A 15,344-nucleotide genomic window follows, 5' to 3' on the forward strand; every position below is an offset into this window, starting at 1 on the left:
CCAAACCCAAACGGCCAAACGTCAACGCGCACTCTAACCCAAAAAATGTTAGCAATAGAAAACCCCGTATAAAATGTTGTAGGACTCTAAACCAGCGCCCTCTAAGGTTTTGTTTTATCAAAATAATTTTGGTTTTCGTGTTGAATGATTAAAGGTTGAGTATTTTTCATTTTAACTTTATCATACAAGATACAACACAAAACGAGCTTTTAATTTCACTTCTTATTTCCTTTATTACCACGAATCAGTGAAGCGAAGCCTGACGTTATGTCACGGTTGCGCAATTCAAACTGATCATGGAAGTAGTACATAACAAGTTTTCTATGTTGCAATGATATAGTTTTTCTGCCGATATGCGCGGATTACGGGGTATGTGGCTCTTAAATAGTTTTTATAATTTTGAGTTTTAGGTTTTGCTTTCTTTTTGGCAATTCTAAGCTACTTTTTGATATTGAGGTCAACATATTTCTTGATATAATTAATCAGTGGTAAAGTAAAAACAAATATTTTTACTTAAATACATAGTGGCAAAGTCTAACTCCGCTGCGAAATATAGAGTTAAAATAGGCCCATAATACTTTTTTGTGGAGGGGGGCATGGCCACGTGGCTAAGACATTGTAGAAACATATTTAGATTCGCCTGAAGCGCAAAATAATTGTTAAATTTATTTCGTTAAAATAGGCCAAAATATAGTTTGAGCCCCTCTTAGATCCGCCCCTGCTAGGGATGTTCGATATGATTGAAATGGAGTTGATAGCCTACGCCAGGGATAGTGAACTTTCTCATCGCGCGGGTCACAAACACGACCTCAAACCTTACAAAATGCACACGTGGGTCATATATTTAATTAGGCCTACATGCCAATTTTATGCGAAACTTTGCTGCTGCGTCGTTTTAAATCTTATCGTCTGGGTTGGTATAATCAATGTTTTTGGACGATTTCCAAATTAGGATTCTCACAAATATTAAAACCTAATATAGTCAACAAATGCTGCAGCACATTTTACAGCGATAAGCAATATGCTTTTAGTAGTCTGCTGCATTTGTTGAAAAGCAGTTAACGTAGACCTATTCAACAGCCCTAAAACACTTTTGCACGACCCACAGATGGGCAGCCCCGATTTGAACAGTAGCCTACAGTGCTCTTTAAAGCGAACAAATAATTTTTACATTTATCCTTTCCTGGATTTGTTCTATTTGTATAATTAAGTAGCGTTAGGGTTACACTTAGATGCATTAAATTAAATGTTTTCAATGACCTCGGAATGAGATTGTACGACAGTCTGCCTCTAAAACGCTTTCTAGCAAAGCGCTCAAGTGGATATCTCCCCAGTGACGTTATGACCTGATCTATTATAAAAAAAGACTGTTTTTTTACTAATATCACGATTTTTTTGTTCGGTGTATGCTGTTTCTAGGTTTTCATTCGAAAAACGATTTACATTGTTTAAATACATCACCCTCTTTCAGCTTTAAATAAACAATCCTGGTAAACATAACTTGTGTAAAAAGTTTAATAAACTACGCTAATTTAGCATGGTACAATTTATAAAGCAATTTAATCAGAGTGGTAATTCAAATGCATGCAGGTTACATGAAATGTATATACAGAGCAATATACGAATAAAAAATGTATTGGTGTTTTCGCAACAAACCACGAATAAAGTTTGACAAAAGAGTTTTCTGGGCTTTGTTGTCGATTTTAAAATAATTCTTGACATCTTTAAAGACATTGCCTCAATAGCAGCATTTGAATGAACGAAGAAAAACAACATTCTTAGCAAATATTTAAACATGGCTTGATCATTTAATCGACCTCCTCGATAACTGGACCCCTTCTCGGCGCATCTTGAGATGTGTTTGGGCCAGACGCACCACCACCAGAAGAATAAAGGTTGCTCATCACGTCTTGGCATTTCCTCTGCAGCTCTTTGAAGTGTAACACCAACTCTTCTTTGCTGGCCTGCGAGTTGCCGTCCAGCCACGTCTGCTCTTCGTCACAAGCTTGGATCACCATGTTCCGATCTTCCTCAGATATCTTGCCTCCGGTGTTGGGATCCTCGACCGCGTTCTTGACGCCGTATAAGTAGCTCTCCAGCTCGTTTTGCGCCTTGAGCCTTTCCAGCTGCTTTGCGTCGTCATCCTTGTACTTCTCGGCCTCGGCCAGCATTTGCTCGATGTCGGCCTTGGAAAGCCGGCCCTTGTTGATTGTGATCTGGTTCGACTTGCCCGTGCTCTCGTCCTGCGCCGAAACCTGCAGAATGCCGTTGGCGTCGATATCGAACGACACCTTGATCTTGGGGACGCCCCTCGGCGCCGGTGGTATGCCGGAAAGGTCGAAATTTCCCAGGATGCTGTTGTCCTTTGTCATCGCCCGCTCGCCTTCGTACACTTGTATGCGAACGGAAGATTGACGGTCCGAGTAGGTGGTAAATATCTCCGAGACTTTACAAGGAATGCGACTGTTCCTTTCCACCAGCTTTGTCATCACACCTCCCGAAGTCTCGAGCCCTAGCGAGAGGGGAGCAACATCCATCAGGAGGACGTCAGTGACCTCTGATTTCCCGGTGAGGACAGCGGCCTGGACAGCCGCGCCGTAAGCAACCGCTTCGTCTGGATTAATTGACTTGTTCAGAGTTTTGCCGTTAAAGAAGTCTTTGAGGATGTTTTGTACGCGCGGGATTCTTGTCGATCCTCCAACCAAAACAATCTCATGTATTTCCGACTTGTCCAGTTTGGCATCTCGGAGAGCTTTCCCCACTGGATCCAGGCAGGATCTGAAAAGATCAGCGCACAGATCCTCGAATCTGGCCTTCGTGATTTTGCTGTAGAAGTCGATTCCCTCAAACAACGACTCCAACTCAATTGCTGCTTCGGCCGAGGTCGACAAAACCCTCTTCGCTCTTTCGCAGGCCGTTCGAAGTCTTCTGATTGCGCGATTGTTGCTTGAGATGTTCTTTTTGTGCTTGCGCTTAAACTCGTTCACAAAATGATCCACCATTCGGTTGTCGAAGTCTTCTCCGCCCAAATGTGTGTCTCCCGCTGTTGACAGAACTTCAAAAATTGAGCCTTCGTCAATAAGCAAGACTGAAACGTCGAAAGTGCCGCCGCCGAGATCAAAAACCAAGATCTTCTGCTCGCCGCTCATTTTTTTGTCGAGTCCGTAAGCCAAGGCCGCCGCCGTGGGTTCGTTAATGACTCGAAGAACGTTGATTCCAGCGATGGTGCCTGCGTCTTTGGTTGCCTGACGCTGGGAATCGTTGAAGTAAGCAGGAACTGTGATCACTGCGTCTTTCACAGGTTCGCCGAGGTAAGCTTCGGAAATTTGCTTCATCTTAGAGAGGACCATGGCGCTGATTTCCTCCGGTGAAAATCTCTTTCGTTCTCCTTGGTACTCGACCTCCAGGTTAGGCTTTCCAGCATTGTTGATAACCGAAAAGGGCCAATGCTTCTTGTCGCTCTGAACTGTTTCTTCATCAAACCGTCTTCCAATCAAGCGTTTAGCGTCGAAAATTGTGTTGTTTGGATTTCTTGCCACCTGGTCTTTAGCGCCGTCTCCAATCAGCCTTTCAGTGTCGTTGAACGCCACATAACTTGGCGTGGTCCGATTGCCTTGGTCGTTAGCTATGATTTCGACCTTTCCGTGTCGAAACACACCAACACAAGAGTAAGTCGTTCCAAGATCAATTCCGACTGCTGTTGGCATCTTGCTATTACTTGTAGCGGCTCTAATCACTTCTTGTTGCTGTTATTGTGATTTTGATGCTGAATGGGCGTTTCGAATATATATCGTTGACTTGTTTTGTGCAGGAAGCGAATTATTCATTCGAAGCTTCGCGAAGGTTTGTTTGCTCGAGCGCAAATTGCAAAGTAGACCACAGCGTCAGGTGGTGATTCACGAAAACGCAACGATTCAGGCCTACTTCGGACAAACCGTATCACAATTACTTTAAACAAGCAATGACGTTACCACCGGTTGCAAATTTTCAAAAAAACATTATGAAACTTCTTTTCAGGCGTTTTAAATTGGTTTCTTGTTTTCTGGTGTGCAACTGTGATTCACTTTATTTTATTCGGAATATTGATGCGAAATTTACATTTTCATCACTAGTATCCACAGATACTATCATACTGCAAATAGTATCTTTCAAGATTTTGATTTTTGTCAACTTTTATAGTTTTTTTTATTACCTTCTGTTCATAGATCAACTTTGCAGTATGCCCGTTGTGTTTTAACCACTCATGTTAACTGAAGTGGATGTGGACAACGAAAAGCAATGAAAATCGTCTATAATGGTAGGCTAATCCTGAACAATGCGTTCGAAAGTGAGTTAAAATGTTACACCATAAATTGAAGTTGTTGTTAATTATTATTATTATTAATATAGCCTAATAATTTTAAATCAAAGACTACCACATGAAAACCATGTCACACCGCCGAACTTTTTTGCAGCCACCCGATTAAATTTGTTTTCAACACTTGTAGCGCTCAAATTAGGATAATTTGAGGTATTGTTAAGTCTGCGTTAGCACATGTGTTAGAAATTTTACGCTTCACGCAAACTGTGTGATAACTGCATTCAGGTGAACAGCCATATCACAGACTTGCTTATATACTCAAAAGAAAAAAAGAAAAATTCTACAGATTAAAATTAGGGATTTGACAAATTTCGTAACACCATGAACAAAAAGGAGTCGTGGTTTCCGGCTATCTACTCTATTGTCGTTGCTAACTTTGTCGAAGCTAACGTCAGGGCTGATAAACGCTCGTTTTCCGACGGTGCAGTTCTGCACTTGATGACTCCGTCGCGTCACAGCTCATCGCATACTTTAGCAACATCGAGATTTATTAATCCTTATCTATAGTCTTTTTTTATACTTCTCAGTATATAAACTGGCTAACGCGCTCTCGTTTTAATTATTGACCCTAAGGAGGTCAGCTGGTATCTGCTGCCGAAACGTCGGTTTATACTTCGTTTTACACCAGAAGAGCGATTTATATTCATTGATATGTTGCCTAGTGGGACTAACTCTATTTTTAACGATATTACTTTTAAAATTCCTAACAAGCGTGAACCATTTTAAAGCATATTTGTTAAGTGAGTATTTTTTCATAAAAATTTTGTTATTTTTTTAATTTTAGGAAAGGGCGCGAGTGATTATCAACTTGGACTTGAAATTAGCTGCAAATGGTTTATTAAAGTTTCGGAAAATATTCGGACTTTAATTTGTTAAAAATGAATTACTGATGAAACAGCTGACTAAACTAAGTTACGCCAGAAACGTAATCCATTACACAGCCGAATAACAACTTCCGCCATTCGCACTGACAACTTTTTCCTCGCTTTAGTTACCGCAAGGCAGGAAATACTGAAAGCATTCCGTCATTCTACATAAAACAAGCGAAAACCTAGCACATATATCAGTTTGTTAGGCAGAAATAGGAATGTATAGGCTTAGTACAAGTGTTAAGAAGCTATATATCCCATACGTGTATTGGCATAGTAGAGCAATTGGATGATTTGATCCTTTGAAATTTGGCCTGATTTATTTGAGTTAAGTGCAAGATGCAAAATCTAAACTATAATATTTTTCTCATAGTGAATTGTCTTATTAATTTGTAAGGCATTTCATTTGTGAAACTGAAAACAGTTGGACATATAACATTAAGTTTAATGTATTTGTCTTCGCGCCCGCATCAGACGCCGTTTTCGTTTGCAAATACATCCCGAAGATATATAGAAATATAGTATATATGTGTTGTGCATTAAAGGTACCCACGATTAACTATATAGGCTAACGACTATGTCAAATTGCTCGCGACCAGAGTGGCAATGGACCACACAAGAAAATGAAGTTTCTTCCGACTCGGATTCCGACACTGAAGTTCCTGATTGGCTTACATATCATAAAATTCATTGCTTTGACGATTTCGTTGAGTTCTTTGAAAAACGGGTTTTTCCCTCGCAAACAGATTTCTTTAATGGTGTTGATACCTACAAAGCTATGTTAGATCGCAGACTGGGTTTCCACGAAACCGAAGATCAGTTAAAAGTAGTTGTGAACGATTCACCAGCTGTCGAAAGTTTACAGCAATATGAACGTAAAAAAAGTACTGAGACTTTAGGTTCTGCTATAAACCCCGAAAAACCCAGATTGGTTCACGTACCACATGAATACAAATGTGAATGTTGTGTAGAAAGTTTTCCCTTATTGGCGCTTCTAAAAGCACACAAGAAAATACACTTCGGGGAAAAACATTTTCAATGTAAAATTTGTGAAAGTCGTTTTGGGGGGAGAAGGTTTTTGCTTAACCACAAGAGAAAATATCACTCAAAATCAAAGCTGTTTGTATGCGAAGACTGCAACAAGTGCTATCCAAAGGAATGCAAACTAAACAGACACAGAAGGTTATTTCACTTTGGAGAAAAACCTAAAAGATGTGAGTTGTGTGGAAAAGGTTTTCCCACACTCAAACACCTCCAGGTTCATCAACGATTTCACGCTGGTGAAAAGACGTACGAATGCGATGCCTGTGGATCCTGTTTTACCAAAAACTCACGTTTGGCTGCGCACATGAAAATTCACCTAGGTGAAAAAACACATAAATGCGAAATATCTGGATCTTGCTTTAGCCAAGACGGGGCTTTGGAAGAGCACGAAAGATGCCATGCAGAAAATAGTAATTTTTGACCTTCAAAGTTTGCGAAATTGTTACATTACTGGACAAAAACTTCCGTTTTGCAAATTCAGTTAATTTAAGCTGTGTTAAAGTTTTCGGCACAAATAAAAATGCAACACAATTGAAATAACTTATTAGGCCTACATGTACAGCAACTATAGAAATATATTTTGTTGCTTATTCAAATATTGAATATAGATCGTCGTTTTTGTGTGTTAAATCTATCAGCTTTTTCAAGCCATTATATTCAAATACATGTTTTTTTAGACTTGTTTACGTAGTCCTACTGTTTAGTTTAGACATCATCTTATTGGAAAACGATTTTTTTTAATTTGTTTTTGTCTTTATTAGTTGCATGTTTAAATTGAAAACAAAATATTATTGATCAACTTGTATTGTATACTATAGTTAAACTTGAATTTTAAATACTCCTAACCCTCGCAAAATAAATTCTATCTATGCCTGTAGTGTAGGATGTTGTTGGCACAATTTGGTTTTAAAAACTGTTCGGTATTAATTCTTTATATTAATTAAATACGGTCAGTCCAGAACAAAATATTACCATTTTAGTAAAATTGGGTTGATTCAGTCGATCATCGAATTTAATAGGTGCTAACTTGCTATTTGTTTTGGAGTTTGTTATGCAAAATAGTTCCCAGAATGGAACGCGTTTTAATTTTTTGTTTTTGTTTATTTTGTGAGGTAACTTTCAAATTTATTTGTGATTCGGATTAGCCTGCGTTGAAAACATCTAAGACTAGGTCTTGCTATTTGTTAAATATGACAGGACTTAGAATAAGTTATTTCCAAATTACTTGATTACAGCACTGAATGATTTCACGAAATCCGCATCACACCGAAATGTTGATCGCTTTCCTTACCACCTGAAAGCCTTCACGTATAACAGGTTGATAACCACTGCTTCAGGAACTCCCAAATAATGAACTTGATAGACCGAAACATGCACCAAAAATCGCCGATATAATCAGCAAACAAAAACTAATGGTTGAAAAAATGTCGACAGCATGCTGGGCGATCAAAACCCCGTTTTCGCTATGTTTGTTCACAAATATAAACACTGTCCCAGGTCGTGTATTATTACAAAACTTTAAAATTGTCTCGGCTGCCTCTAAATAAATGTCACAAACAAGTACTCTGTCCAACTTAACGAGGCGTGGGAATTATACTTAAGGATGCGTGAAAACCGCTAAAAAAACTTCACCAGCGTATCGCAGTTGGGTAATTCCAAGTTTGTTTTTTTAAACACGATTCTGTAAAAAACAACGAATGTGTAAAGCCTGAAGCAAATGGCCATATCCTGTTGCGTTTCAATAATTTCAACAGTTCGTTTCCACCATATAATGGATTCAAAACAGGCCATTTTGATAGCAAACGAGAGAAGAAATTCGTTAGTTCGCGTCGACTAGTGTCGCAACAACAAAAAAGAGGCCAAATCCGCATAATCGCCGTCGAAAAAAAAATAAAACAAAACCTGAAGTCACGCAGTTAAACAAAACAACGTACACGCTGTCGAAAAACGAAAGCACAAGAGGCTGCACCGTAACAGTGTGAAGCACAAACGTTTTTTTGGCAGTATCGGAACGAAACAAACACCAGCGTTGTCCTAACGCACGTATTTGCCCGCCCATTCGTCGATAGCGCGGCTCACACTCTCGGCCGGCCCTGCACACAGAAGACACAGTCGGCGCTGCTAGCTACCGTTCTTCCTTAGATGCGTCGAAATGTCCTTCATGGTTTCCAGCATCTGTTTCTGCATGGCGACCAGGCTCTCGAGGGAGTGTGCGATGCGAGTCTGACTCTGGCCGAGCAGTCGCAGGCTTTCGGGCAAGCAGAGCAGCGCGTCAAGCGGCAGATCGATGGGCTCGCTGCCCCAACCGTTCGTGAGCGGCGGCGACGAGGCTGTTTGTTCTTTGGGCGGCTCTTGCGTTTCTACGGGCTCGTTTTCTTTCCACACGGGTTCGAGTTTAAGCGGCGGTAACCGCAGTGGGCTTTTCGCGGCCGGACGAAGCGCCTCGCTTTCGTTCTCATCCTCCGAGAGATATTCGTCCAAGGGCGGGTGACCGTTTGCGAATTCCTTCTCGTCGTCGTAGAGAATCTCGAGGCGCTGCACCGGGCCGCTATTGGCGGTGGAATTGCGGTTCTGGAGGACCAGGGAAGGCCGGTCCAGGCCCGGGCCGCCCGACCACTTGTCGATTTCGTCGTAGGCACGCTTTTTGGCCTTGGCCGTGGCGTCGGTGCTGCAGCGGTAGGCCTTCATCATCATAACTTCGACCTTGAGCAGCTTGGCCACCTCGGGGAAGGTGAGGGGAATGGGCTGTGCGTGAAATAAATATTTATTAGATATGGCATACACCGGTGGTTTCAAACCGTTTGTGGTCGCGAGCCCTAAGTTTAGTAAAGTATTACACATCAATCAGATTACACTCATATTATATAATTTGGCAAAACGTTCACATTTCTATACAAACTATCAAAATTTGGCAAAAATGCTTCGATTTACCCCGAAGCAGGCAACAATAATTTGAGTTACCTTTCAAGGTATTTTTTGCTACAAACAAGACTGGTTTTAGTTCAGGCTGGCACAATCTTGCCAGCCTTCTGGTGACAAGCATTTTTGGCGAAAATTCTTCGGTTTTTGGTCACGCCCCTAAGCTTAAATGATGTGTTCGCCTAAGGAATGTATGAACCTTGCCATGTTTTGGCGATATACAAGGCTATTAATAAGTAAACATTAGACAACAAAACGTAGCGCCTAAGGCGCAAAATTTTTTGTGATATTAAGTCATTAACAAATACATAAGGGCAAGTGAAGGTACAACCTGGGGCCTGGGGTGCATGTACATGTCTGCTTTTCAGGCAAACTTATGTGAAAACGTGCTGCTCAAAGCCAGATTGAAAAGCAGGAAAAAATATTCTTTGGATAAATTTTCCAATTATATTGCTCGAAATAATGATATTTATAATAAAATTGAATAGAAATTGTCACATTCATAGTGTATCATGCCCCATAGTATGCATATTACCTTTGGGATAGATTTGTTGAAAACAAAGACACATAAACCTAGCAAAACCAGGCTAAAGAAAATTTTTTGCATTTGCGTAATTAAACAACCAAAAATATACTTCAGGCCCTAGGGGGAAAAGCATAGCCTGGTACATCCTTAATATGCCGATGTGAATGTTATACCTGGACATTTAACAGGAATGGGGAATTCAACTCAATATACAGGAAATCAACTCAATATAGAAATACTTGCCAATTTAAAGTATAACTGCCTACACATAACAATTGTATGATCAAAAGTGTGTACTTTTTAAATAATAAATAGTCTATATGCCTTGCACTGGCTTTTTCTCACTAAACAACGTGCTTCACACTACCGTAACTTTTTTCAAAATGACACAACAAAATTAATTTCTGCTAATTGTAAAATAGATGTGATTAAATATGTGTGGAAACAACCACAAGGTGTTTTGTAAATTTAATGTTAGAAAAAAAATTTTCACAAAAAATTTTTCGAAAAAAAAAAAATTTCGAAAAATTAAAAAAAAATTTTTTTTTCAAATTTTATTTTTTACTTAAAATTTTTTTTGCACCAATTTCTTCGGTTTTCTGGCTGATTCTTCGGCCGACATAGTCGCCAAGTCGCCAGCATTCTGCCATACTATTTTAGTTTACATCATTTTTTTTCTCGTCTATTTTTGGTTTAACAAATATACAAAGCGACCCGCCCAGACCTTTTGCCAACCCTAGGTTGGGAACCACTTGGATACATCTTTAAACCAGGGGTCCTTGAACTTTTAGAAACTGAAATAAAGACTAAATACATTTAAGAATAAGTCATCAAGAAGCATTTTTTCAGTTAAATTATTTTCACTTTAATTTTTTAAACTATACACCAAGGTTTCTAATTGGGTTGGTATGAACCCCCTAAAGCTAGTACATATACCCCCCAGGGGGCCACAGATCCCAGTTTAAGAGCCCCTGATTTAAACACTGCTACAAAGTGTACAAGAATCTATATCTTAACAACTGTACTTCATGGTAGAGAGTATACATTCAGTTTTCAACATCCTTACAGCTAAATAAAGGTAAGTTGATCTTTTAATAGTTAAGCTAACACAGTTTTGTTTTAATCAAAGCAATCAAGTTACAAAATGACAGGCAGCAAGAATATTGATGGGTTTAAAATGACCAATCTAGACATACGTAACTGTGCTGGTTACAAATCCAGAGAGCTTATAAATAAATATGGCTGAGCAATAAACAAGATAAATCAATACTGCACAGTCAATCGCCATGAATTTTGAGTAAAGTGGATTTGTATATTAAAGCTTATCTTATCTGTTTAAGGGTTCAGAATGCATTAGTTTGATGTTACATCCATATATATTGTATCATTTGAGTTTTGATACGCAATTGTCGACACCGAAAGTAATGCAAATCACAATCCACTTAAATTGCCACTAATTTAATAAGTGCGTACAAAAGCCATTTAACAAACACAACACGTTGATCTTAATGAAAGCTGCTGGTATGTAAAGCATGTGAATTGTATTTTCCTAATGCCATTATAAAAAACAAGGGTGCAAGTAAAACACATTAATTAGCATTACACCTTCAGGTGGATTAACACTAAAATATTACCTCCTTTCTATTTTGTTCAGGGCTACCGATTAGATCTTCAGGGTTTCCATACAGGTCAATTAGGTCTTCTTGACTTACAGACTTATTTTCCTTATGAAATTCTGAAAAAAGTTATCAAAGTTGCTTAAAATATTAATTAAAAATGTGTCAGGAATGAAAAAAAGACATTGTAATTGCGTGCTGAATGTATGTTACAAACAATTACATTAGAAAATTAAGTAGAAATGTCAACATTCCAGTTACATTTCACCTGTGCTTTAAAACAAGTGTAACAAACAATGCCATAATCCATTACATAGATCTGCTAAACACACTTCACAAATAAACAGAAGTTACCGGTTGCCTGTCTACAGATTTCCAAGGCAGCTTCTCTTGCTTGTTTGTGTTCATTTGAGGCAAGATGTCTCATTAACCTGCGAACCCTCCACCCAGACAATGGTGGATCTTGGCCAATTGCCCATAAACAGGTTTTGGCCTGAGCAACTTTGCTGCTTCTGCATAATCTAAGAACAAACAAACATATGAAATGGTATTGCGTGTTAAGCATAAACCAAATTTAACTTTAAATGACATCCCACCCAAACCTTTGTGGTTTATATGCTACCATGTGACATCTTTGTGAAATTATTTGTTAATTAGGTACTTTGTGATAAAATATAATACCTAAAGGTAAATAAAGATTTAATTTAATTAAATTGACCATTCCATTCATGAAGAGCTTTTTTGAAACAACAAAAAAACATTGTAACTTCTCCGTCTCACAAAATGATTAAAATAAAACTTGTCTAAAACAGTACATTTGATGATTTACTTGGCTGTGAAGGGCAAAAGTCTTGCATGTGTAATTTCTAAAGTCAGGTCTGTAAACGAACCAGAGTTATATATTTTTCATCCATTTGCATCACAACATAATAAACATTTGCATGCTAAATTACAGCAATTACAAGCCTTTTAAATGTCTTTTAGCATTTCTTTGTTTCCAAATGGTTATTGTTATTTATTTATTTACATTCAATTTTTTAGACATTTATGAATATGTTCAGTGTTTAGACATAGTTTGGGTATATGTGTTAAAAATGTGAAAATGGCAATAATGGATGTCTTAAACTTTGCTCTGAGGAACCAATGTAACTTCAGGTAGATCAAACCGTGGTCACAATACACTAGATCACTATGTCCAAGATTGCAATCACCTTGGGCAAAATATTATGCACATATCCTTCATGGGCCAAATACAGGAGGTTAGTATTCGGCCATTACAGGCAAGCCTAATCTTACAAAGCACGCAAAAATTGCATTCAATTGGTTTAAGTTGACAAAGATCTCATTTTAAAACCAACTAGACCGATTGGTTACATGAAAAGCACATTGCTCAATAAAATGATGTTTCTCACAATGGTTTTTGAGTAAAATTGTTCCTCGACTTTCTAAAGTTCTACTGGTGTCATTTAGGATCCATTGACCATATTGCAGAGGAATTGTATTGAGAATTCGCACAAACAGCAAGAGTTGCATAGTAGAACACTTTGCAAAAAATGCATTGTTGTAAGTCCATGCCCAGGTACCCCCACCAACCTTCTGAATCTTCCCTCATTTATGTATGTTTTTTGTATGTGGGACACTAACACTGTAATGAACGAAATATAAAATGTTTGCCCATCACTAAATTAAACAATATTCCACAGGACACATAATTATAAAGATGTGGCCAGTGGGCCTGGGTTTGGACCACCTTGCACTACATGACTACATATTTTAAAAGGAAAAATCCAATTGGTAAAACTTATATTATACAAAGTACCATTATATGCAGTCTTAAGGTTATAATATTCCTAAAATAGTGGCTAAACAAAATAAAAAATAAAAATTCAGCAAACTTGATTGCACCCGTGCCTGCTTTTAAATTAATATATGCAAATATGCATTGTAGTCTAACATGCCTTCTGACTGCAAATATATATTCCGGTTTTATAGCTGCACCCGGTTAGAACATAAGGTTAAATCCTGTATGTATTTGCACTCTCAGCACACATTAGAAAAGTGCAGTAAAACTCTCGCCATGCATTGTAAAATCGCAGTAAAACGAGTTTTAGCCGCTGTCATAGTAAACGAGTTCAGACATTAAATGTCGCTCAAAAGTGCAAAACTGTCATGCTAATGGAGTTTTGACATTTCATGTGTTTTTATTTTTAGAAGCGCAAAATGAAAGATCAAAGGTATTAGAGTTGCACAAATTTTAGCAAAAATTGTATTACAGCCGCACAATTTTAAGCTGCATAAACATCTTAAGCGCAATATCTAAAGTTTCCTATCTGGTGCCTGCATAATAAGCAAGATTATTTTACATTGGGCATTTTTGCAGCTAAATTAATACACAATATTTCAAACTTCTATTAAAGAAAAGTTTAGTGATCAGTATAATTTAAAAAATATAAGAACAGTTTCCATGTTAAATTGAAATAATATAACATTACAGTATCAAACTTAAGAGTAACTCCTCTGCACCATTGCTTGTGGCAACAACTTTTGCGGATATTTTGGGTGTGCTTATATTCAAGTAGGTCAGTGTACAATATATACAGGTTTTAAGCCGGATGTCAACATTTCTAACAACTCAATCACTGATAAAAATTAAACATAATTTTCACAAATGGTATGATCAATTTACTTACTTATTTGCAGACACAAATTGGTTGTAATATTGTAGGACAAATTAGGCATGAAGTGGTGCATTATTATTTTGGCTGTTTAAACTATACAAAAATGCAAAATATTTTGTGGTGTGTGCGCATGATTTTTATTTTAAATATAAATATGTTCGTTTTAAATGGCTGTTATCACCTCAAACATGCTGTGCGCATGAAAAACTACTTGCATAACATGGAACTCTCTTAAAATTAATGTTTCCCAACCTATTTTTGAATTTTTCTGAGATGCTTTTCCATCCTTTATGAAAAACATGTAACAGCGAGAGTAAGCAGGGTGTGAATATATTTTGACTGTCTCCTTCTAAATTATTTTGTTTTTACTAAACCAAACAAAATGCAATTTTTATGTTGCTGCCTAACTTGATAAGTATGTGATTAATTTTTAGCTGCATAAAATAATGGTTTGCACCTGATTAAATTTTATAGTTATCACTTTTAATTTAAAAAAATGTTGGTGGAAATTTATTATGGCTGCCGAGGTCGCTGATCCCAGAGCTAGGGTACGAGCACCTGCCATAGAATGTAGAATAACTTGCGAAATTAAAGATTCTTGACAAAAAATGTTTACTATAAACCAGTGATTCCAAACCAGTGGGGCCCACCAATGGGCCGCAAAGCTAGATCCGGTGGGGCGAGGAGCATTTCTAAATGTTACAGTTTTCTATTAGATCAGAAAATTATTGCATTGTCATGTTATCACATTTATGAAGCAATATTACAAATACATAGCAATTAGATGTGTTGTTTTGCATTAACTATTTCAGTACGTACGCCAGTAGTAAAACATTTGGTTATATCTCATTGTGCGTTGCACAATAATACTTGCATTAAAAGTGGGTCGTGAACTGAAAAGGGTGGGGAAGCACTGCTATAAACCATCTATTGGCAGTAGGGGACTTGAGTGCAATCTGGATAATGAGGTACTAGTTTAAAGAACTGAGCAAAAACTGGTATTGAGGATTAAAAATTATGTAAGTAATTATATTAAGTAATAGGAACAATTGCCGTTTCATGCATAGTGTAACAATCTATTGTAAGGCATGCAGAAAAACAAAGGAGAGAGTCAAAATCAATTGCAACACAATTTCAACATACTTGCAAAACGTAAAGTTTATGTCTGGCTGGTGGCAAAAGGAAGGGAATTTCCGGCACCAAATCGGACACCACTTGCGCACATCCATGGCTTTCTAGCAACATCCAGAAAAGGCAATAACGATCGGTAATAAGCTAAAAACAAACGCACTGTTTTGTAAACTGTACAGCACGTTGAAATTCAAATTCACT

At 37.9% G+C, this 15,344-nt stretch overlaps 2 protein-coding genes across 2 annotated transcripts; both read right to left on the reverse strand.

Annotated features, from left to right (window-relative positions):
• Window positions 1-1,808: 1,808 nt before the first annotated feature.
• On the reverse strand, window positions 1,809-3,707 carry LOC146139581 (heat shock protein 70 B2-like). Its single transcript, XM_083392490.1, has one exon. It carries the CDS (start codon window positions 3,705-3,707, stop codon window positions 1,809-1,811), a length of 1,899 nt encoding a protein of 632 aa, XP_083248616.1.
• Window positions 3,708-7,605: 3,898 nt separating this feature from the next.
• LOC146139582 (uncharacterized) lies at window positions 7,606-15,293 on the reverse strand. Its single transcript, XM_083392242.1, has 4 exons — window positions 15,156-15,293; window positions 11,689-11,855; window positions 11,353-11,453; window positions 7,606-9,018 (listed from the first exon to the last, which is right to left on the reverse strand). Exons 1-4 carry the CDS (start codon window positions 15,239-15,241, stop codon window positions 8,395-8,397), a joined length of 978 nt encoding a protein of 325 aa, XP_083248368.1. The 5' UTR covers window positions 15,242-15,293; the 3' UTR covers window positions 7,606-8,394.
• Window positions 15,294-15,344: the final 51 nt, after the last annotated feature.

Source organism: Ascidiella aspersa, chromosome 6 (genome assembly GCF_963924565.1).
Source record: "Ascidiella aspersa chromosome 6, kaAscAspe10.2, whole genome shotgun sequence".
NCBI classification, from domain to species: Eukaryota; Metazoa; Chordata; class Ascidiacea; order Phlebobranchia; family Ascidiidae; genus Ascidiella; species Ascidiella aspersa.